The sequence below is a fragment of the Anopheles merus genome, chromosome 2L (genome assembly GCF_017562075.2).
Source record: "Anopheles merus strain MAF chromosome 2L, AmerM5.1, whole genome shotgun sequence".
NCBI classification, from domain to species: domain Eukaryota; kingdom Metazoa; phylum Arthropoda; class Insecta; order Diptera; family Culicidae; genus Anopheles; species Anopheles merus.
Genome location: NC_054083.1, coordinates 40,869,426 through 40,894,055, shown reverse-complemented (window position 1 = coordinate 40,894,055; position 24,630 = coordinate 40,869,426). Strand labels below are relative to the sequence as shown.

Here is a 24,630-nt window from a genome sequence, read left to right as displayed (position 1 = left end):
CTCCAACGGTTTTGGTTTGATTTTCCATACGCGCCTGTGGTTTAATGACTTTCTTAAACTATGATAACAGTACAATGTTGTTGTGTGTTGTGGGTTTTTTTATGTCACTATCAACTACTACGAAAGATATTAATGCACTATTCTATAAATAGCTCGAATATGCTGCTTTGCTTAGTTGTTATTGTAAGTGTTGGTTGTTTTGTTTGTTTTTTCTTGCTTAACCGATGTTTTTTTTTTTTTTTTGGCAAAGAAATAAGACAACAACAGATAGAAATAGTATTGCTCTTTTGTGGTCCTTCCAGGCTCCCTCACTCTCCCTCAAAAACCCATCCAAGCACATGAAATACCCATTTTAGTAGGGCTAAGGAGAAGTTGTCTATCCTCTAAAAGGCCTTTTGGCTCTAATCAAACATTACAGCGGAGATAAATATATATATGGGTTCCCCCCCTACCAACTGGGTGTGAAAAAGATCATGTCAAATAAATTAAAAGATCATTTGTGTGTGTGTCTCTGCTGATCATGCTTTCTTTTTCGATTTTGTGTGTTTTATACGCCATCGCGAGCCTTGCCTTGTGAGCATTAAGGAATAATTTAAAACATAAGTTGTTGATTAATTTCACAATTTTCTCCATCAATTTTCCCCTCCCTAATGCACGCACAACTAATCTCTAAACGACACCGAAAGTTTCTTCACTAACACATACAATGGGGGCGCTATTTCGTTTGACGATTACGATACATTGGAACATTTTCTTGCTCGCTCACTCTATTCCTCATGCGGGAATGGAAAGTTTTAAAATGTGAAGCCTCTAGTGCAAAATTGCTCTTCTCGATTGGAGGCCACGCCTGATCACGCCTGTCCATAGCCAATAAATACGACTGGTACTGTTGTGCCTTATATGCCAAAAACCCATTGTACACGGTAAGGTATATCAACGAAAAAAAAACTAAAAACTTACTGCATCTAGTATAGAAATAGCCGACTGACAATAAAGAAAAGAAACGATTCATGAGATTTGATCAACTTACGATGCGTAAAAGATAAATTCTAAATAAACACGGTAGAGAACAAAAAGCTCGATAAACGCTTATGCAAAGCGGTATGTTTTTTGAACTTACTTTGCTGCTTTTAAATTAAATCCTTTACCACTAACTCTACAATATACTTAGACAAAGCTAGCATTTTATGTTGTGTTGGAAAGTTGCTTTTCCTACTGCATGAGAGCGTGCAAATGGGCGAGCGCGCCGCCATCGTGTTCCACACGTTTACGCTATACTACTATCTCCCCACGATTACCGATAAAACATAAAACCAAATGCTTTCAACTGTGAGAATACTTTCTTCAAATACCGATAAATGGGTAAAATATATAAAATAATATAGAGGGAATGGGAGTGAAAACGAAACGTCATTTAAAACGAACCTAAACTTAAACACGCCTGCAGTGCGCGCGTGTGTGAGATGGTGTGAAATTTGCGGAAATAGAACAAAGTGCATTCAAAACAATGCATCGACCTACGCGCAAACGTCTGAGTAAGTGACTAAAGCTTAAAATAATATTTATCTGCATCTGCCTACGCAAACGCCTTTTAAACGCTAACTTTGTCAGCAGTGAGGAGTGTGAGTGTGTGTGTACGCCCATGCGGAAGAAGATATCCCATTTGAATATTAAAACGCGCACGTGGCGATAGTTGAATGCGTTCCAGAAGCGCTTTAAAAATTGGAAATAATTTGGTGGAATATAATATAAATAAAATTCGCTCACAATGCTCTACACAATGAGCGTTCCCCCCCTTCCTTCCAGCTCTTAAGCCTCTAACCCTTTTACTGCTTGAAAAAAGTCCTCTCCAAAATGTCTATATACATACACATACAAAAAATGTTCCACACGCACCTTGTGATTCTTCACCCAAAACAAGAACAGGAGCATTGTCCTCTTCCTCTTTCGATCGTTTCTGACTTTCTCTTCAAAAAGCTTTCACAAAGAATATCTCCTCCTCTCTTCACTCTTCTAGACACACACACACACAATCATTACAGTGTTGTAGTATTTACAATTTTCTTCCCATTTCCCCACCCGGTTTTTGGGTGTAAATTTTCCGTTCATTTGATATCCTTTTCCCGCAAGGTGCAAGGATTTTGGCCACATTCGCTTTTGCGTTCTTTTCCCGTTTCTTTAGTAATGTTAACGTGTGCTGTGTGTTTGTTTGTGTATGTATAATGCACAAAAATCCCTCCGCAAATGCACTGCTCAGTTACACAGGTACAAGGAAAACACGTTACTGCTACGATCTGCCCGGATCGTAGGGTAGAAAAGCACGCCATCCTGCTCTTTTAATTGCTTAGCAGATCACCGACCCGGGGCTGCTGTTGTTGGTGTTGCTCTTGCTGAAGTTGTTGCTGCTGCTCTTGCTGCTGCTGCTGCTGCTGCTGCATGTCCCGCGTCTTGAAGAAGCCTGCCTCCGTCTTGCACTCCCGAATCGTGACCGTCTCCAGGTTGACCGTCACATCCGTGATAAACACCTGGTTGGTCGTTTGTGCCTTCGGCAGCCAGAGGCGGGGTGGGGCGGCTCGCGGCGACAGCGTTAGCGTGCTGACATGTTTGTTGATACTGTTATTGTTATTGTTGTTGTTAAGGTTGTTGTTGTTGTTGTTGATGTTGTTCGGACCGTTACCGTTGCTCAGCGGAAATGCGTCCCCACCGTTCGCCGCGGCGCCCGGTTGCTGCTGGTGCTGCTGGGCCTGCTGGCCAGCAACCTGCCCCTCCAGCGGGTTTCCCTCCTCTCGGCCGGCGGGCAGTCCACCGGCTGCGACCACCACCGCCGCCGCCCCGCCCGGCAGCTGTGCGTTCGGTTCGGCCGGCGGCGGAATGTTCGATTCGGGCCGGGAGGCGGGCGTGTCGGGCGACAGTGGAGCGGCCGCCTTCATGTCCAGCTTGCCGAAGGTGGTACTGATCGGGGCGACGGTCGAGCCGCCGGCGACGGCCGGACCGCCGACCCCGGACAGCGGGCTCACCTCGAGCCGCTGCGCCTTCAGCAGCGTGCTGCTGCTGGGCGATTCGTCACCGGGCGAGGACGTTTTGATCGTCACACCCACCTTGCCCCCCTTCGACAGGACCTCGGCCTTCCGCTTCGTGCCGATCACGTCCTTGTGGCTGAGCGGTTGATCGTCGCTCGAGTTCGAGTTGGTGTCGTGATCGTTGCCCACCAGCTCGGCGGACCGATCGGCGGAAATGGAGATCTTCAGGCTGGGCAGCGGCTGCATACCGACCGTTCCGGTGACGCCGCCGGCTCCACCAGCGACTAGTGACGAGTCCGCCGTACCCGACGCCAAGTGTGGGGACGATTTTTCAATCTTTGTCGACGAGCTGCCACCATGATGGTGGCTCGGGCTGATGCTGCTGCTGTTTCGCTTTGAGCTTTCGGCGCCACTGTTTAAGCTGCTGTTCGAAATGTTGGCCACGTCCTTCTCCTTCTTTGTACCGCCCTGGTGATGGTGGTGATGATGATGGTGATGGTGATGATGCTGCTGCTGCTGCTGCAGCTGATGCTTATCTTCACGGTCCTTCTTTGCCTCCTTGCGCTCCTCCTTTTTCGGCAGCTCCGGTTCGGGGGTGGGCGACATCGTGCTGGACGGCAGCTCGTCGTCGTCCGAATCTTCGATGATTGCCTTCTTCTTGCGCTTCGGGGTGGATGAGCCGCGGACCGACTTTTCGAATATCTCGATCAACCGCTGGTCGAGGATGTTCTCCTCCGGCTCCCAGGTGTTGTGGCGCTGGCTCCAGCCCTTCCATTTCACGTGATACTCCGCCTTGCCCTGGGGAGGAAATGAGTGCAAGGAAATAAATTATTAAATTAATTATTCTAAACAATTATTGGTACTATATTGTATAAAGCTAAATGAGTCAACGACTCTTCATGCAGCTGCGTGGGAGCAAAACCACACTGTAACAAAACGATTGAATTGCTGTAATAAACCATAACAAATAATTTTACCATTTTCATACCCAAAAATTGAACTAATGAGCGCAAAAGCTATTTAAAATGATGAATATTGCCCACTGCCTTCGCCTGTGGCCATAAAACGAACCAAAAAAAAAGGAAGGACAAGAAAGTGCACCATCATAAAATTCAACTTTACCGCACACATGCAGGTGTGGAAAAAGGTAGGCCATGCTTGCATGTGGGGCGTCCGGTTGATGGTGAAAAACTAACTACGCAATAGGCTGGAACCACACACACACACACACACACGTGTGTGTCAGTGGGGAGAGGAGTGAAGAAAACGGAATACGAACATGACGTCCAAGGACCCCACAAACAAAACAAACCGGCACAGCCAAAAACTGTAGGGGCCCGCCGTGTCGTAGGGTTTTTGGCTTTTTCCCAAAATTTACTTGCCTTTATGCGTGTGTGTATGTGTGTGTGAGTGCTACAAATGCAACAGCAGGCGGTCAAGAGGGCAGGAGAAAAGAGGCATGTGGCGAGGGACCGGGGGCCTTTAAATGTGTGTGAAATTGTATGTAACGACGCCGCGCATCCGGCGTACCGGCTTCGGTGTGCATCATGCCAAGCATAAAGTAAAGTCGCAAAAACGTGGAATTCGTCGAAACGGGCTTACAACTACACACACCCAGTGTACCCCTGGGGTGGGGGGTAAGGCAAGCCTAGTCAAGGTCAGCTGCATTCGCAGAAAAGCGGCTCACACAGCGCCGTGTGTCCTGCTCTCACTCTCTCACTCTCTCTCTCTCGTTCTCTTTTTTTCTCGCATCCTTCTCCGGCAGGCCAACCAACAACAACAAACGCGCTACAAACACACCATCATAGCAACCGCTGGTGTGCTGTGGTCGCCGCATGCAATTTATGCTACAACGCGTTTGTGATCATCATCGCGTCGAATTTGCGGGATGGTGGTGTGTGTGTGTGCGTTTTGTGGGGTTGATTTTGCACACTTTCGCCGAAAAGTGTCCGCAAAAAGCGTATAATAACCAGGAAGGAAGCAGAAGGATACCACCTGCCTGCCGGCCTGCCTTTCCATGGCATCGCGTGGGGTCATGCTGGAGGGCATTTATTGGTGAAAACGGGAGGGGGGGACCTTTTTTTAATTTAACCGATGCACCTTGCGCACACACACATCTAGTTGGCGTCGTTACGTTAGCAGAACAGAACACAGGAAAGCTGGCAACAGGGGAACACCGAAAATTCGTTTCCCATTTGCCGCCTTCAGTTGCATTTTATTTTGCACCTTTTTTGTGCATTTCTGTCTTTCTCACACCCATACACAGAGACTGGCACATGTGCGGGTATACGCCACGCTGATGACGTAATAGGGACGCGATTGTAAACACGGTTTACGGGTTCTCGGAATGGGAAAGGGAAATGTTGTTTTTGGTTTGGAGTGGGCGGAGGGGGGAGGTGGGAAACCAATATGCAACTGATGCGCTACACACACACACACACAGTCACACGAGCGCACATCAAATCGAACACTTACCGCCCGGATGCGTTTTTTCATGATTTTCTCCGCCGCATACACCCGATCGTCGGATCCGTTCTCCATTTTATGGCTTTTGTAGAGGTTTAATCCTTTTTCCGTTCCCTTGCTGCTACTTCTTCCCGGGCAGTACAGTTCTTCGCCTTCTTTGCCGTCTCTAATCCGCACCCAAAGAAGGGATCTTCGGGCCTTTCGCTGTTCCTGGAGTTTCTCCTGTTTCTTCCGTACGGTGATTATTATTCTCTTCACACTGATTTTCTTGGTTTCTTCTCCTCGCAGCGGGAAAATTTTACAATACTATTCGCACACACACACACACATCTAATTTCGCAAACAGCTTAAACCCACCGCATACACACACGCACGCACGCATACAAAGATGCACAAAGAAGATGGTACAGGGAGAGGGAGTTGGTGCTTCCCGTGCGCACAACAGCGCAAAATAAATTCGCCTTCGTTTTTTGCACTACGCACCAAAAGCACTCCCAATGTTCACTGATAAAATGCACTAAATTGCCAAACGAACCGATTATTGCATCACACTGATCGGCCACAAACCGATGCTGCGACGGGAAGTCGATTTTTTTTTCGTAGCTTGATACAGCCTGCTTCGCTGTACTCCGCCTCACGTACGCAACACAAACGTACGCTGCTCTCTGGCGCTTGCTGCTGCTGCTGCTCCAGCGTTTGCGTTCCACGCAAAACCAAAACAAACTAATAATCCGTAAAACAAAAAGCGTACGATGCCGCGGTACGATTCGTTTACATTTTCGAAGGGGTAGCGTTTTTCTTCGTCCGTGCCCGATTGCGGGAAATGCCGTTTGAGTTTGGGGGATGGAAAATCTCCAGCAACAAAAACTATTCCGCGGCGAGGCGTCCGAATTTGCGTCTTTTTCGTAGGGGGAGAAAATATATTTTGAAGCAGCAGGGTGACATTTGCACACTGTGACAGTGGCGACCCAGGTCCCAGTGGGCAAATGTTTGCCCTATTTGACGTCAAGTACCTTATTTGACCATCCCATAGTGCAGCATCGGGGAAATGCCAATCATTCGTTGTCGAATTAATTATTTATTTGAGATACAGGGTTTACCAAGTCACTTTGCGATGTGAGCTGCACAATTCATCCTACTTGAAACGTATTTCTATTCTGATCTGCTACTTCATTTCGCCCGGAATAATTTTCTATTCCGACGCATTCTTTTTCATCACCTTATATGCAGTTTTTTCACAGGGGATATTAGCCGAAACCGTCCGCGATGTGTATATTTTTTTCTACATTTAATTTAAGCGTTTTTAAATGCTCTTTGTGTGAACAATCATATTGTTTTACAAAGAATAATAGTTTATCTTTGTTCTGTTGCATCATTCGAGCCGAAACATGGATTATTCATTAAGTTATTAGAAATTAAACCTGAAAAGCTTTGATGAAACATGTGGGCGCTAGGTTTTAAAAATCCCGTAACGCTATATAGTTCAATAAAATGATGTGATGGTGGATGGAAAATGTTGAGCCAGTATTATATTAGTGTTTGCAGTGTGGATGATCGGCTATTTTAAAACTAAATTAAATATATTATTTATTGAAAGTGAAATATCTCTGGCAATTTTGTTATGTTTTCATTTTTTCGGATGGGATCTGGCCGTCTGATTGGTTTATACTGCCACATTGGCGATCTTCGTACAACATTTTGTATGAAATATGCTCTGTTAGATACTCGATCCTTAATCATAAACGGACCACATGACAGGAACCAGCGGGAAATTCCAAAACAAACAACATAACATCGGTGTTGAAAACAGTTTCATACAAATTAGCTATCTGCAGTAATATTACACGTTTTATAAAGGTAACAAAATGATGAAAGGACGCTGGGAACAACTTCCTAAACTGAAGTAACATTCAGCGAATGGCTATGCATAATCATTTAGTCTATCATCAACGGTTTATTTTGCTGTATCATCAAGAAAGTGATGGTTCAGATCGTTTTCCTTTTCAGTCCAGCTCGGAGGAAAACAAAATCCGACAAATAAAAGTAAAGTTTGCTGGTACCATTTACCCATCAAAATGCCGTACACAAGGAAAAAAATTAACAGTGGAGACACACATCTGCGCCGTCGGTGGCGGCTATGGAATCGGCGCAAGGATTTGAACAAAATCGAAGAACGACCCGGAAAAGCTGCTGAAAGGAGGTCGATCTCGACAAGCCGAGTTTCGGACAGTTTTACTGCATCCACTGTGCTGCCTACTACATCAACGATCATGAACTGCAGGCTCATTTCCGCACGAAAGTGCACAAGCGTCGCATGAACGCACTCGAGGTGGAACCGTACTCAATTTGGGATTCGTTGCGTGCCGCTTGCCAGGACAGCTTCGTGTCACACAGCTCAGCTTGGTAGAGGTGGACGAGCAGGAACCGTCTACAAGAAGGTGCTGGAAGAGCTGTAAAAATAAATGGGTGTTGTAAAGGGGGAAAAATAATTTTAAAAAATTAAGAAAAATTAAGCAATACGCCCTTTTCGGACCGTTCCTCCTAAATAAAATAAAGAAAGTGATGGTTTTAGCTTGATTTAACAAGGTTTGCTGGTCAATGGGACAAATGCATAATGTAAGTATTAAGAAATGAAGTGCTATACTAAATTGTCATGCATATGATAAATATGTCGAAATTAAAACGTATATTACTAATTAATCCTCTAGGTGCGCCCGACAGTGAATGTTGTTCTAGCACATACGATCCTCGGTCTAATCAATATTAATCAAAGATCTTAGACAGGTCTTGCTTCGCCTGATCCAGTCATCGAGCTTGCTGTGCTCTCCTGCTCCTCGTGCCGAATAGTGATGGGTAACCGGAATCGCACCCACGGCTCGGAATCGCTTCCGAGCATTGCTACTCCGGCTCCGATTTCGAAAAATTCAAACCGTCGATTCCGCCCGGAGCCGTCCGGAGCCGTCGGAGCCGTTGAAGCCGTTGGAGCCGTTGGAGCTGTCCGGAATCGTTGAGGCCGTTGGAGCCGTCCGGAGCCGTCGGAGCCAACGGAGCCAGTTCGAGCCGTAGGAGTCGTTGTAATAGTCGGAAGTCTTCTGAAGCGATTTAATTTCCCGATATCAGCGATGATTTCATTGTAAAAAACAGCTTACGCGTAAAAAAAGAGTCTTCTTCATTTATTGCTCTGATGTTTTTTTGTATTTTTTTAAACAATAAAGTCAAAAACAATTGTTTGCTCCGTATATATATATAGGGAAAAACTATGAATCAAACTATTATTGATCTTTATTTTCATAAAAGATGGACAGATGATTGATAGTTATATTCTTTGTCCTGTCCATGTGCCATCATGTTATTCGGTAAAAAACAAGTGCGGCCTAAACCATACACGTTAGTCGAAGTAAACAACCGTGCAAAACTGCCATAATTACACTCGTCTGCCTCGTTGTCTCGTATTTTATCAAACCCACCTCCCGTCATAGTTCTATTGCTCCTTAACCTCCTAATTTGATTCATTTTTTTTCCTATATATATACGGAGCGAACAATTATTTTTGGCTTTATTTTTGAAACAAAAAAACACACAAAAAAAACTTCATATCAATAAATGAAGAAGACTCTTTTTTACTCGTAAGCTGTTTTTTAAATAAATCATCACTAATATCGGGAAATTAATGCGCTTCAGAATGCTTCCGACTATCACAACTACTCCGACGGCTCCAACTGGCTCCAACTGGCTCCAACTGGCTCCGTTGGTTTCGACGGCCCCAACGGCTCCAACCGGCTCCGTCGGCTCCAACTGCTACGACGGCTCCAACTGGCTCCAGCTGCCGACTAACGGCTCCGGACGGCTCCGACGGCTCCGACGGCTCCGACGGCTCCAACGGCTCCAACGGCTCCGACGGCTCCAACGGCTCCGACGGCTCCGACGGCTCCGGACGGCTCCGAGGTCGGAGTTTTTCACCTACCTTCCGGAACCGCTTCCAATTTTGGCGGAGTCATTCGGAAGCGATTCCGGATTTTTGTTGAATTTACCCATCACTAGTGCCGAACTGGCGATCGCTGTCGAACACCTTGGTGGGGCATGAGTCCGGTACTCATAATATACCCCAGACATCGTATCCTGCTAGCCACCTCAGTCCATGCTTGAACACACCGAAAAGTTTGATCAGAGAAGGTATCGCTCGAACACGCACAGAGTGGTTGCATTCCTCGTAAATAGGTTCATAATACCTTATCTATTTATTATTTTTCGATCTCTTCATAGTTTAAAAATATCAAAGAAAACAAACATACAAAAACTAAATTTCAAAAATTATGTTTATTCTCACTTTAAATTGCTGGTTCGATCACAATCGATCACAATAATTCAATCACTGCAGTTAAAGTAATATTAATCTTCGGGGTTTTTCACGATTCGTTACCGTAATTCAAATCACACTTCAAAAAGGAACATAGTCTTTAACTAATGTAAGGTTCTGTGTGAAAGCTAATAGAATATTAAAAAGTTAAACTTCTAGAATGCACTGCACGTTGTAATAAAGGTAAAAGTTCAACTTAAATGTAAATATTTTTAAATTAATTCATGATTACAAATATAAAACAGAAATGAAAAGAGCCAAGCTCTTTTTTGACAAAAAAAAAACCTCTATCTTAAATTCTAAACTATAACAAAGAGTTCAAATAAACCTTAAATAAATCTCAATCGGTGATTTCTTCGCCTAAAACGCACTTCTCTATGTAACGGTACATATTACAGAAGTAGCCGTCACAATCTTGTGACGTGATTAACGATGCACCTTGTTGTATCGCAGTCATCAGTTCACCTTCGTTTTGTGGGTTCGCTCTCTTAACGATGGTCTTCCACTTGCTAAAAAGGTTTTCAATGGGATTGAGGAAGGGTGAGTAGGGAGGAAGATATTTGACTTCGCACCCTTCCTCGATAATTGCTTCTCGAACAGCAGTGCATTTATGAAATGCCACGTTGTCCATGATCAGTAAGGGAGGATGTCCGATGTTATCCCCGTTAAGGTTTTCTTTTAATTGTCTTATGAAATCGACAAACACTTCCTGATTTATCGCTCTGTTCCGACTAATGTAGTGTAAGATTCCAGTGCGATTCATCGCACATACAATCGAAATGTTCCTTGATCGTAGTTGAGGAACAACTTTGGTTGCTGCTGTTCCAACCTCCGATCTGCCCATCATCGTTCTCATACTAACATTAAATCCAACTTCGTCAATAAAAATTATTGAGGCTTGTGGAAGGCGCTGGGTACATCGATTATACGATAAAGCGTACTCTTTCCGTTCTGCAACGGTATTGCTATTATTACGCCGTGCGGGAAGAAGCTTTACTCTTTTAAAAGAGTAATTAAATCCTTTGATCGCACGTGCGATCGTTGATGTGCTTACTTCAATGCCATGGCGTTCTAACACTTTACTCTTCAGCTTTTTAAGCGAGATCGAGCAATCTTCGTCAATCCAGGACTGTATGTGGATTACGGCAGCATTTGTAAGTTTTTTCTGTTTGACACCACCTCGTCTTTGGGCTTCAATTTCACCTGTTTTCCAGTATTTTTTTAAAATACTGTAGACGGTTGATCTATTTATAGATAACATCTCTGCTATCAAAGTTGTGGAATAACCATTCTCGTTTGCAGCAATGATGCGCTCACGATCCTCATTGCTGGTAGTTTTATGTTTGCGATTGAGTCGAGAAGTGCCAGGAACATTCACTTCATCAGGATTGTTGCCATCTGTAGAATTGTCTCGGCTATTAGTCTCATTCGGGACATCTACTCCCGGAACATTGGAATCTGCCATATCTATACTGAAATGTATCAAAATCACATTTTAATGGAAAAGTTCATATCGATTCATATTCTATTATTAAAGCATATCACTTACATACCTTTTAAGCGATTTTACACAGCAAACTTTAATACAAAACCCTCTAAAATGGATAATTATTATCAATCTCACAGCGTTCCTTGTTGCGAAGCTTCGAAACCAACGTGTTTTCTTTGAAATGTTCTTTCAATAGTTTGCCGCTTCGCTTTTCTATTGCAGGGCTCTTTTATTTTTTTTTTAAATTATTTCAGATGAGTTATTTCATGCTTTCTAAATTATTCTGCATGCCTCATATAATTGATTGATCGTTTCTTCCAATTCTTTAAATTATTTATGTTTATTTGTCTAGGATTAAACCGGTTAATAGCGAAAACGAAACAAAAACCTGAGGGAAATTATCAACAATTCAAGGAACGAATCTAAAAAAAAAAAAAATAATAAAAAATAACTCTAGAAACCCTGTAACTCTTCCTCGCGCTGGTTCCTGTCATGTGGTCCGTTTATGATTAAGGATCGAGTATCTAACAGAGCATATTTCATACAAAATGTTGTACGAAGATCGCCAATGTGGCAGTATAAACCAATCAGACGGCCAGATCCCATCCGAAAAAATGAAAACATAACAAAATTGCCAGAGATATTTCACTTTCAATAAATAATATATTTAATTTAGTTTTAAAATAGCCGATCATCCACACTGCAAACACTAATATAATACTGGCTCAACATTTTCCATCCACCATCACATCATTTTATTGAACTATATAGCGTTACGGGATTTTTAAAACCTAGCGCCCACATGTTTCATCAAAGCTTTTCAGGTTTAATTTCTAATAACTTAATGAATAATCCATGTTTCGGCTCGAATGATGCAACAGAACAAAGATAAACTATTATTCTTTGTAAAACAATATGATTGTTCACACAAAGAGCATTTAAAAACGCTTAAATTAAATGTAGAAAAAAAATATACACATCGCGGACGGTTTCGGCTAATATCCCCTGTGAAAAAACTGCATATAAGGTGATGAAAAAGAATGCGTCGGAATAGAAAATTATTCCGGGCGAAATGAAGTAGCAGATCAGAATAGAAATACGTTTCAAGTAGGATGAATTGTGCAGCTCACATCGCAAAGTGACTTGGTAAACCCTGTATTATGCGCTTTTTTCGGTATTGTTGTCTCTTTTAATTTCATATTTGCAACAATATATTTCTTCAAGCACAAAAAACTAACTCATGAAAGCAAATCTTTCCCTCGATCATGTGCCGTCATCCACGCGACTACTCCAATTTGAACTTGCACACTGGGATGATGACACTGCGGTCAAAATTGGCCACATTTTCTCGAATATTCTAGCGCTGTCAAGAAGTGCGGCGGCAACGGCCCAAACAAGAAAACTTATTTATTTACGTTTCAGCGCTGCCGCTGTTAGCCGAAGTGCCGTGAGCGTGAGATTGTACATATTGCAACCGATTTCCACTGGTGTGACACCACAGTTTGCACAACAAAGTAGCCACCCACAATGGCGGAAGCGGAAGGAAAATTCGACTCTGTATTGTTTGCGATGGCCGAACAACATTCCGGCGGTGTTCCGGAGGTAAAGTAGAAGCAAAATCATGCACGTCCTCCGCTCAACGAACCTAACCTAACAAATATTTCCTTGCTCACTCGGGCGCACAGATGTTGGCCACATTCGCCGGGTTCCTCAACAGAAAGACTGACTTTTTCGTGGGCGGAGAGGAGGGTGAGTGGGAGAAGCTGGTGCTGCAGATTTTCCGCCAGGAGGCGGCCAAAGCGCAGGAGGTGGCGAGGAAAAAGCGCGAGCAGCGCGAGGCCGAAGAGCGACGAAGGCAGGAGGTGCTGCGCAAGAAGCGGGAGGAGGAGGAACAAAGCAAATCGGCCACCATCACCGAGCTGACCGAGGAGGAAGCGGAACAGCTGCAGAAGGAGCTGGATGCTAAAAAGTAGGTTATCTCCGTGTGTTGGTTGGAAAAAAACGGGGGTTGCTATGGTGACGATGGGGCATAATGAAAGGAATGCTAAGCACAAGCTTTTCTCTGTCTGCTTTGTCACAGACAAAAGGAAGCTGAACCGGTGGTAGAAAAGGTTGTGCCAGCCGAGGAGAGCAAAGAAAACAAGGCCGGAAGTGATACGGAGGATGTAGAGCCGGGTGATGAAGGTAAGCTAAAACCAAACCGTGGCAATGGGTGCGATCTGGACAAATACAGCTGGACACAGACGCTGCAGGAACTCGAGGTATGTAAAAGAGAGTGTATTTCTTAATTAATGTATGTGAGACACCGTGAAAACTTGTACATAATGTCCGGTCCCTTTTCCCGATGCAAATAGTTGCGCGTACCGTTCGATGTAAAGTTTACGCTCAAGGCGAAAGATGTCGTTGTGAATATCCAGCGCAAGCACCTGAAGGTAGGCCTGAAGGGCCACCCGGCCATCATTGATGGGGAGCTGTGCAGCGAGATCAAAATCGAGGACTCGCTGTGGCATCTTGAGAAGAACGCGGTCGTGGTGACGGTGGAAAAGATCAACCAGATGAACTGGTGGGACCGGCTGGTGACGACCGACCCGCCGATCAATACGCGCAAAATCAACCCGGAATCGTCCAAGCTGTCCGATCTGGACGGTTCCACGCGCAGCATGGTCGAGAAGATGATGTACGACCAGCGGCAAAAGGAGATGGGTCTGCCGACGAGTGACGAGCAGAAGAAGCAGGACATGCTGAAAAAGTAATTTGTCTTTTTTTCCTCCACCGCTGCTAGTGCCGCGCTTCGTCCGCAAGCGATTGCTAACTCCTTCCCTCCGTCTTTCCGTCCGCACAGGTTCATGGAGCAGCATCCCGAGATGGACTTTTCGAAGTGTAAATTTACCTAAGTAGGCGGCTGTCCTCTGTACTGCCTTTCCTCATGCTTTCCACTTTCCACCGATTGAGGGCGCCGAACGGGTCGGACGATCGATCGGGTTGTGCATGACAACGTGTGGCGCGCGGGCATGAGGTTTTTCCTTCGATTGTATTTACTCTACATAAGCCATCGCCATTCACCACCACACTACGACGCGTCGGTCGTGTCTGTTTGTGCGTTGTTGTGATGATAGATAGCGTCGCAGCTCCTGTAGGCTACGTTCGCTTTCCACTGTACTGTATTGTACTTTACACGCATACACACCATTTGACGTAGAGAATAGAGCATTATCGTTTAAGCGTTCAATTCAATTGCTAACCGAACTGTACTGGAGTGTGTATGTGGAATGAAAATCGAAAGAAATCCTGTATCACATTGGTGAAGATCACATTTTACTTCAATTTTATATATTCAATCTTTCTTTATATTTCAACTGGTACGGGCCAGCGACGTCAAAACACTGCGAACTTCATGTTTTTTTCCTTAATCATTTCTTTATCCTCTCAACATAAGTTAAATAATTTAATAAATATCACAGAACTGAATCAGTGAAACACGAAACTGGATAGTTTTAGGCAGATACGTTGGAGGAGGACGCTTTAAAAATGGTAAAAGTTGATCGTAGTGCTTGTAGAGAGGAAAAACATGTTCTGCTGCTTGAGAGGCTTTTGGCATTTTGGCATGTTGTAGAGCGCATGCTAACTCATTTTTATCGTTACAATTACTATGCCCTAAGCGAGTCTAACACAACGCTAGAGTATCGCAACAATTCTCGTGGACGTTCGCCGATCTCTAGTTGATTGTGATTTAATACCGTTCCTCACCATGAAATCATGCACGATATATAAAAAAACGCTACATTGTTATGTCTCTTATCGACCTAGCAGTAGGAAAAGTGTGAAAAAAGTCGTTCTCTACGCATAACAGTTGTGTGAAAAGTATGCTTCTATCGGGAAGTAGTCCGTCGCTTGCTAACATGACTGTGTAAGTCACACATAGATCGGTCTAAAAGTAGGGCTTGGGGATAGCAAAAAGTAGCTAAAAGTCTCTTCCTATGTGTATACGCTATAACTATAACTCTTATTAACTCCATATGGCAACGCGTTGTTGCAGGGCGATAGCGCTTAATCTATCAGTTTTTGATTGCTAAATCTACTTCGAATGTAAATCGTAAACTCCTTCCTGCGGTTCTCTCTCACTCTCTCTCGTATCTTCTGGTGGTGCGAACGAATGATGATGATGAAACGAAAGTCGTTATTTTGGCATTTCCCTGGCACGCACTGTAAATATTGCAGAGGAAAAAAACAGGAATTAGCATGGATGATTTGAATGTTTGAAGCTGACACATACTTTCGAGCAGGAAAACAGCCGAACAGATACCGATCATGAAGATGATGCTCATCGTGATGATCAGTACCGTGATCTGGTGGCCCCCGCTCGAGCAGATCCCGGTCTTGATCACGCGCTGCGGTCCACCGATCCCGTTCACCATCGTGAAGTGCGTCGAGCTGGCAACGGACACCGAGTCCGGGTCCACCTTGCCGCCCTTCAGCGAACGGAACGGCGACACGAGACTGGGCCCACCGCCGCCACCGCCCGCTCCCCCGACAGTGGCAAGCTGTAGCTGCCGTTCGCTTCCACCACCTGTTTCGCCCTCGTCGATGGAAATCTCATCGATCGGTACGATCGCATGCCCATCCTTGCGATAGTCGATCGCCGCATGGTCGGCCGGATGATGATGAACGTCAACGTCGTCGTCCTCTTGATGGTGCAGCAGGATGTTGCTGTTGTAGCGCGATCGCCGCCCAAGCGTCCCGGGATGCGGGTGCGGTACCAGATCGAGCGTCGAGGAGAGGTATCGTTCGAGTGTTCGGCTGCTGCCGGCACCGTCCAGCTTGGAGCCGCCGCCACCGCCGGCAGTTGTTTTACGATGTATTTTGGCAAAGTTCTCAAGGTTTGCTACCGTCAGCAGTAGCGACCCGGATGATGCACTCTGGGAAGGGGGAACGAGAAAGCACAATCATTAGACGGACTGCGTGAGTGCAACGAGCTAAAAGCAAAGCATTACTTACATGTGTACTATTATTACTATCGGTGGAACCCTGCGACGAGCGGGAACCGCGCTTCGGTCCCTTGCGCTTGTCCGCCCGTTCCTCCTCGACCAGCACGCGGTCGAGCGATCGGCTCCCGCTGTACCGGGCCGCGCTCTGCCCAAAGGAGAACGCCTTCCCGTACGCGATGGCCGGTGCCAGTGGCGGTGGTGGATTTACCGGTCCCATTGGTCGAGGCTGTCGGCTCTTGTGGCGATCGAGCGTGTAGTAGCCGTAGTACGCTCCCCTCGGCACCGCGGCCGATGAGCTGTACTCGTCGAACCGCTGCCTCAGATCGTCCAGCTTCGACGAAGGGTTAAAGTTGGCCAGCTGATGCACGCTGTGCCGGCGCCGCTGCCGGCGATCGTACTCGAGCGAACGGTACGTCGGCTCAACGTAGTATGGAAGACGTCCACCGCCACCACCACCACCCGTATCGTCATCGTATCCGTCGTCTACCATTCCGGCGATCGGGGGATATTCCCCGTGGTACATGAAGCTACGATTAGCATAGCCGGCCCTTCGCAACCGCCGCAAGCTGTTGGTCCGTTCCGCGATGGCATTGGCATTGACGGTGGTGTCGAAGTAATCGTACGGCTCGTTGTTGGCCACTTCTAGCGGTACCGATGTCGGTGGTGGTGGAGCGGCTGCCTCTATCAAGGCGGAGAGCGATACGGGCCCCGAGGGTGCATTGTACTTGGCCATCGTCGATTGGTTCTGTTTCGTGTGGTGATGCGGCTCGTGCCGCAGCGTAATGTTGGAATTGCCCGAACTACTGCTACCAGAGAGGGAGCCTAGTGAAGCCCGAGCAGCCTCCCAACTGTTGGTCATCTGTATGTGTGTGTGGAGTAGAAAAAAGGGAGTTGTTAATTGCTAATTTTAAAAGAGTGAGTATACTAAAGCACGGTGGTAATTGAATTTTGCTAATAAAAATAACTAATCCCTATATTTACAGCACAGCACGATGGCGATGGTCAACAATCGGAAGCAAACAACCTTCCCCTGCCTGTTTACCAACAGTCTCGTGCTGCTGCTGTGGCATTATTATTGCGCTAAGCCCAACGAATGCTCCCGCGAACGCTTACATCGGCACGTAGCCGTTTGCCCGGGCTTGCCCATTTGAACCACGACTCGTGTCGCCCGATTGGAAATTTGTTTGGTGGCTTGTGCATGACTCACCGCTACCTGGCAACACTGTGTGTATCTTTTCCTCGGGCTGGGTACATGCAATCTGCGCGCCAAATCCCATCGAGTCAAATGTCCGGTAAACCGGCTTAACCAAAAAAAAAAGAGACATTTGTATCTCGCGTAACATCGTCACTTCGGAGGCCGGACACACCTTGCCTGCGACATGACCCGCTGGACGACCACACAAAGACGACATGTTTACGGTACGGTTTGGGCTCGGCGGTTTTTTGCCGTAACTTATGCGCCATCACGCCACTTGTTCTTCGCGCCGACGTGGTCAAAGATAAATTAAACAATTAATAGCTTTAAACTGAGGTCGTTTTGGGGGGGGGGGGGCAAACAAGGTATCTATTGCTGGGAAAGATCACTCCTGTCCAGTTTTCAATATCGGTGGCAATCATAGTAATAACTTCTCGCCCATCCCGCATACTGCTGTCCAGCGTACGCCAAGGGAGCCACGCGGAGTATTGCGCAATGCTACGCGAACGCTGCGATCGGTGGTTTTCCTTCCTTTTGAGCGAAATCTTGCTCTACTTGACACTCCTGCGCCACAGCGCGCACACTTTGATGTGTGTCCCCTTCCGCGTTCGGCGTACCGCGTCGTGTTCCTGCTGCTGTGTGTGAACGCACAAGAAGTGAACGGGTGGCACTCGTCTAAAGAGAATGGAGCGCCCCTGGAAAAGTGTAAGGGTGTGTGTGTGTGTGTCTTAGTTCACCCACTATTTACCGACCAAAAGTCAGTTCAGTTCGTGGTGTGTTCATCGTACATTGTGTACTTCCGCTGCAGCAGCACGTTGCTGGTTGCACGGCGCTAAGAAAGTCACTTCCGATCATGGTTAATGGCGGGGTGATCATAGCACACCATGAACGCGTTCGGAAGCATGGGAAGAGGGGGCACTTGACACAGACGTCATAGCAACGGTGTCCATCCGCGTTTCCGCTGCCCTTCCGCACCCAGTCGGTGCGGTAATGGTAATGGTGGCTTATTGATTCTTCGGCATTGCGCTTTGGTACTGTTTTCGGTCTTGTTAAATGCTTTACTGCTACTGGAGTTTATTTTTGGAAGCTATGTTGCCATCGAAGAGGCTCGGAGACGGGTGGCTAATGAACGACCTTGATGGATTGGATTCATTGGACGCGCCGATGTGGACTGTTTTTCTTCGCCGAGCGCTGAGTTCCGGATGGAAGATTTCGCTGTGCGTCCAAAGTGGATCCGTTTTGTATTGCTTCTGTTACCGTTCGTGTGATCGCTACATCCCTCGGCACAGCAAACGCGAGAACCTGAAACACACAGACACGCAGCAGCAGCAGCAGCAGCAGCAGATAAAGAGCAGAATCGCCCACCACCAGCTGCGCTTTTCTTCAGTTTCTGTTCAGTCGGTGGTATCTTGATCTCCCCTCCGGCTCGAATGACACCAGTTACCAAGAGTGTGTGCTCGGTGGTACTTTTTCTACCACCGGGTCGTGTTCTAGAAGGGGTGGATGATGATGATGAACTGACCAAAAGGAAACTGGGCTGCCGCATTCGATCCGGTTAGCTCGACCCGGATGCCCCGGCGGTCCTGCTCCAGAATCCGGGTTCATTGCCTGAGCGTTGTAATTAGTTGTTGGGTGCGGTCTGATCGCAGAATATCTCCCTTTTCAGTTTGCTCTCTGTGTCTCTCTGCTTCTCGAGATGTTCCTTTCTTTACGCTTTGTCTGATTTATTGGATCATTTATTCAAGGGGGTATGTACGCGGGCTACATGTGGGCGCTTGCACTGAGCGTTACTGACCGGGTCAATACTCTTCACTTAGGACGCCGCTGTCATTCCTGTCCGCAGAACTGTTCGCTAGATGATTAAATCCTTACTCAATGGTTCCACCAATAAAGTCGCCTTCCTTTTTAAACACTCCACTCTAAAAGCCTTTGGAGCCGGATGAGTGCGTCCTACCTTTTTTTGTTGTTTTGTTGCTTCATTGTCCATTATCTCGTGCCATGTGTTCTTTAACATAAGTTTTAAATATTTGCTCCATTCCATCCTGCTTTTTCAGGGGGGCAACTCACCTCACCGCTGGGACAGGACAGCTGATCGAATCGGTTTTCAGTGAGTTTTTCTTTTTGGGCAGAAAATGCGATAAAAGAAGCACGGCGATATGGTTACGCTCGATGAATCCCGCTTCCGTGTGTTGTGTTAACATAGTAGGCCGGGTTTTTTTTTCGTTGCTAGGCTTCTACCACCACTGTCAAGCGATACTCTGTCAGTCGCTTGTCTGGTTTGCATTGCACACTTCTCGGCCCGGCCTCGGGGGTTCGCTGTCTGCGCGGCGCCTCGGTGCTATCGAATGACCTCGAGCACGGCCTCAAGAGTGTCACGGTTTGGCGACAGCGCGCTCTTTATTGTCCGCCCGTGTTCTCCGCGCCATAGAATCAGTGTGGTGTTATGTGTGGTTGATGCATTAAAGATGAGCATTTAATTTTGCGGTTGGGCTGTTTGTTGATTGATACACTTCGCTTATTAACAGCATTTGGAAGTTGCTGTTAATGCTGTTGCTTTCATGCCGCACAGCGTTCTTGAAGCCAGTGCCCATAAACAGAGATAATCGAAAGTGTGATAAACGGTTAAGGGTAGGGTTTTTTTTGTGGTACATTTAAATTCAACGTTTAAAAAACCCTCATATACTGGTCAAACGCAACAGGAACATATTAATAATGGTAATACTTTTTTTTTTGTTACAGAATATTCTTCCTGTGCCAATGCTCTCTACCACCCGGTGTGCAGCGAAGCTTCCCTTCAATCGATTAATAATGATGCCATAAAAATGAAGCCTTAATTCTGTTTAATTACTAAGCTCCATACAGAGCCGCAGGCGTCAATTCTCGCTTGATTGGAGAATAAGCGGCACGAACCGCACTTTATCGAACGGGCTCGATACGCATCCTGAAAAAAAAGTGGCGGCCCGACGATCCTTTCATTTCGCTTCCTTGTGTTAGTGGCCACCTTTCATGTGTCCATTTATTTTATTGTGCGTTGTGATAAAACAATATTAAGCATCACGGATGCGTATCATAATCACCCCTCCCTTTTTTTGCACGCAACTGTTGACCATCTTCAGACCGGTGGTTTCCGTCATCGCGCCAAACAACAAAGCGCCCCACGGGCTGTACGACCTTGCCCCTTTGGCAGAATCTCGAGAGAGAGAGACAGAAGAAGAGGGAGCCCCCGAAGACATCATCGAACGGATCCTATTATTGTTTGCGGATCCGCGCGAGTAGTAAAATCATGAAAAGAGCGCGAACACACGATCGCGAACATTCCTCCCAAAACGTAGTGACCGAACCAAACAAAAAAAAAACGGCATCCCCCGGGCGAAGATGTCGTCGCAAAAAAGGATTCCCCCTCAGCAACGTAGAGTTGGTATGGTTGATAGTAAATCACGTCACTTTAAAAAGAAGAAGAATATGATAAGAGAATGAGCGTAAAGCGCAGCTTTAAAGAAAAGACACATAACGACACCCGGAAACAGGTTGTGGTTCTCCCGGGGTCCCACAATCAATGCTGGTTGGCTGTTTTTTTTTCGACGTCACCGAGCCGAGAAGGTAGTTTCTCTCAAACGTTGGGCCCTGCTGGTGTGCTGGCATTGTGCTGTGTACCGTAAGAGGAAAGCCGTAAAAACCTGGAGGGTTATTCGATTAGCATTTTCATATGCTTCGAGGCTGATGGCATTGTCCGACCAGGAATCGTCGGCAGATGGTTTTTTTTTGTTTATGGCCATCAAGAATTCCGGACAAGTCTACGCCGGCCGAAGAGCAAGAAGCCCCGTGTGTGTAGAAATGTATTTTTTTGCACCTAATCACATGTAAATGCGTTCCATTGGCAGAGAGAAAACCTGTTGCTGCTGTGGCCCAGGAATACTTGGATCTTCTTTAAATTGCCTTGGCGCTACGTGACTTCGACTTTGGGTGTGTGTTATTTTTAAACCCAAAACCTCCCCCGGCCTGCTGAGACGAGAAACAAACAACATAGTTGGGGTGAACAACAACAACTCCTCCAGAGAGTGATGATGACTCCACCGCACATCCTTCGACGAGGCGAGTGTTGTCGAATTCTCGCGTTCTTCCTCCTGTTTGCTAATCCCCGACGAAAACCAGTGCGTTGTATTAATTTCGGACTTCAAACTTTTACCTTTCTTGGGTGTGGTGTGTCGAGATTGAGACGACAAAATATCCACCAACGCGTTCGTTCTGGCGGCTGGCCTAAATCTTTCGCCACCGCGATTTTGGACGCGCGGCTGCGGCTGGCACCTTGGTCACTGAACTAACGGGCAACGACTGACCGTGCGGGAGTACCGGTGGACTAGTTTTGTGCATTCTGCCGGATGAATCATGAATCCTCGCGACCACGAGGCCTGGTGGATTTTCCTCCGCTGGATGCACACTCAATGCCGGGTGTTGTAAGACAAACAAATGAGTCATATGAGGCAGCAAGAACCGAGAGAGAGAGTTCAACAAACGCTACCAATGCTTGTGGTGGCGTTGGAATGTATGCGGTTGCTGCAGGATGTTTTGCTGAATTCCAATCAATCGATTCGGAGGAATCCTTGAACGATTCGTTTGCCCAACTGAATCGACGAAAGCTTAGTCAGCAACCAAAGCTAGGGCTAGGTTACGTGGGTGTTAATTGAATATTGATTACCGTTAGTTGACACTTCATTCTGAACAATGCCTGAATGAATGCCTTACAACACATGAAAACATACATATTGGCCGATTAGCATAGGAATGTTCGAACTTGCCCGAACGAACGAACGCACCATAAATAAACGGCCTATGCATCACCATCACCATCACCTTCCCATTAAATATCGATCATCTTCGGGGCGGATTTCCTTGGCTGATGCAACTTCGCCTATCAAATTGGTATGTGTGTGTGTGTGTGTATGCGCACGCGCGATGCGTCTTTGCCTGGTCGGGGCGGGTTTCTTGATCGCTAACCTTGATCGCTACCGACTTGATCGTGGCCCTCGAGACCTACTCGCGAGGCTATCGCTCAAACGCGCTGGCGATGGCGAAATGCCGTCCAAATGGTCGATGAACTCGTCCCTCCGCCGGTCAAACACCACCCCAAACTACAAAACCTTCAAAACAGCATAGACAAGCAGCCAGGTCTTCACACACACACACCCTTCGGACACCGCTCAATCAAAACGATCGATCGCGCTTTGATGATCGATGCAAGATGCGCGATCAGAGTGCAGCGTGTGGTCTCCTCTACCCGTGGCGTTGGCTGTGGCGATGACGGTTGCGTAACGGAAAAAGCAAATTAAATTTAAACCTTTCCCGGCCAGCTAGCTTCACCTTTCCTTCCCTCCTTTCCTCGTCGAGCTGCTCTATCGCAAGGGAGAGCAACAGCAAATCAACTAAAAATCGCAACCTCGCCTCGAACGACGAAAGCATTCACACGCCGAAAGTAAAAGTGACGCTCGTTGGTTGGTTCAACACTTTCAATGTCATTTCTTTTGGACGCCATCGGCGTACGATCGTTAAAAAGAAGAATCGGAACAACAACAACATGTGTTTGGGGGTTCGGTGGTTTCGCGGGACAGGGTGTAGTAGTAGCAAAGGGAGCAGGTTGTGTTTCTTGCGCGTTAAAATGAACACAACGAACTCGGACCGGGCGGGAGCGGCAGTTTTGCAGATTTGTTTTCGGGTACAGACCCAGATAGCAAAAGGGGAAGGTGGACGGTGTATGGTGAAGCGTTATGCAAGCAGCTTCGTTCGATCGGAATCTGCGTGACGAACGAAAAAGGTATGCCTTGTGTGAATTTGGTGTTATTGTGTCACCAGACAACGAACCCCTCAGATAGTGTGGCGTCGTCGTCCGTGTCTCGCGTGTCCTGCTTTCGTATTGCGGGTTAAGGAAGCGAAAGACACACAATCACCTGGAAGGACACACATTCGTTTCGGCTGTGTGTGCACGATGAAATAATACATTTAATTAGTGTATTTATGTAACGTTTGCCAGTAGATGACTATTCAAGTTTAACGAAAACCTCTCCGATTACATTTTGTTTCCTCTGGTTTTTCTCCAGTTACGATTCGGTGCGTTACAAATCTTTCTTAGGCGAATTATCAATTACTTCACAGAGAAGAGATAATCGACAGAAGATCAAGCGAGAGACAGTGGCCGATGTTTGTTCAAGCGCATCCACCGAGGCAGTAGGATTGATACGCTTCTTGCTGCTCCAACTCGCTGCGCCTATATTCGAATAGACTTCGACCGGTGGCAACACTTTCAAAGCGGTAGTGGAAGCGCCGGTCGTACGAATGTGAAGGTTAAGTGCTGCGTCCGCGTTGTGGCTTAAGATTGGCGCCCGAACAACGCTACGTCGCGCCTTCATTCTTGATCCCGAATCCCGATAGAAGCTGCCGATGCTGATGCATCCGGGTAAATGGGAGACACTCCGTGTGAGATGCGTTACAGTAAAAACAGCACGCCATTTGCACAAACATTAGAGGAGAAGATTTATTGCCCAAGCGGCTTAGCTAGCTAGCGCATAGTGAAGGGAAGGGAGCAAACCTTTCTTGTTGGAAATTAGAAGTAAGCTCAGTATTTATACTCATTTACAAAATGGTATATCCACTCCAACACAGCTCAAATACAGCACAAAACCTGAACGATAACGGAGTAGTGCTTCAAAAATCCCTTTCAAATGCTACCGCCAAGAGCACAAGCAGCAGCGGTACCTGGCGAACCACATTTACTGAACAGAGCAAATAAAAGTCTGTTGCTTTGCTTCGCTACCACTTCCAAGTCCCTGTTTTTGTGTGTGTGTGTTGGTTTGTTTGCAAAATGCCAGCAAGCAAACCCGCAAGGCAAGAACAATTTTCGTAAAACGGCTCTACGCGCGCGCGCCCTGTTTTCGGTGTGTTTGTTTGCGCCGTGTCAATGCCAAGAGTAATTCCCCAAGAGAGTAGTTCCAAGTACACTGCTGGGGCTTGTAATAGGTGTTTGTGTACGTTCTGTGGGACATTTTTCCGTCTTGATGTACCCAGATTTCTTCCAACTGTTTGCTTTCAGAATAGAGTTCTGAGCTGAACCGAAGTTGTCGTCTTCC

At 46.4% G+C, this 24,630-nt stretch overlaps 3 protein-coding genes and 1 pseudogene across 7 annotated transcripts in view; 2 read left to right on the top strand and 2 right to left on the bottom strand.

Moving 5' to 3' along the window:
* Positions 1-213: 213 nt before the first annotated feature.
* On the bottom strand, positions 214-5,792 carry LOC121593371 (polycomb group protein Pc). Its single transcript, XM_041915654.1, has 2 exons — positions 5,496-5,792; positions 214-3,818 (listed from the first exon to the last, which is right to left on the bottom strand). The coding sequence occupies exons 1-2, from the start codon at positions 5,559-5,561 to the stop codon at positions 2,337-2,339; spliced, it is 1,548 nt and encodes a 515-aa protein (XP_041771588.1). The 5' UTR covers positions 5,562-5,792; the 3' UTR covers positions 214-2,336.
* Positions 5,793-7,244: 1,452 nt separating this feature from the next.
* Positions 7,245-8,598, top strand: LOC121592625 (annotated as a pseudogene).
* A 4,111-nt stretch (positions 8,599-12,709) lies between these two features.
* On the top strand, positions 12,710-14,561 carry LOC121592624 (nuclear migration protein nudC). Its single transcript, XM_041914255.1, has 5 exons — positions 12,710-12,934; positions 13,018-13,301; positions 13,413-13,593; positions 13,687-14,081; positions 14,175-14,561. The coding sequence occupies exons 1-5, from the start codon at positions 12,860-12,862 to the stop codon at positions 14,224-14,226; spliced, it is 987 nt and encodes a 328-aa protein (XP_041770189.1). The 5' UTR covers positions 12,710-12,859; the 3' UTR covers positions 14,227-14,561.
* Positions 14,562-14,655: 94 nt separating this feature from the next.
* LOC121592623 overlaps positions 14,656-24,630 on the bottom strand; it is a 35,062-nt gene continuing 25,087 nt past the window's right edge. For 3 of the 5 annotated variants that reach the window (XM_041914250.1, XM_041914251.1, XM_041914254.1), the window contains exons 2-4: positions 16,328-17,176; positions 15,606-16,248; positions 14,656-15,535 (exon numbers count right to left, since the gene is read on the bottom strand). In XM_041914250.1, coding sequence (XP_041770184.1) covers positions 15,510-15,535; positions 15,606-16,248; positions 16,328-17,176 — 1,518 coding nt within the window. In that variant the 3' untranslated portion in view covers positions 14,656-15,509. Of the gene's footprint in view, positions 15,536-15,605; positions 16,249-16,327; positions 17,177-19,579; positions 19,632-21,698; positions 22,056-24,630 lie in introns of those variants that run through there. The other 2 variants (XM_041914252.1, XM_041914253.1) reach the window with 2 other exon arrangements.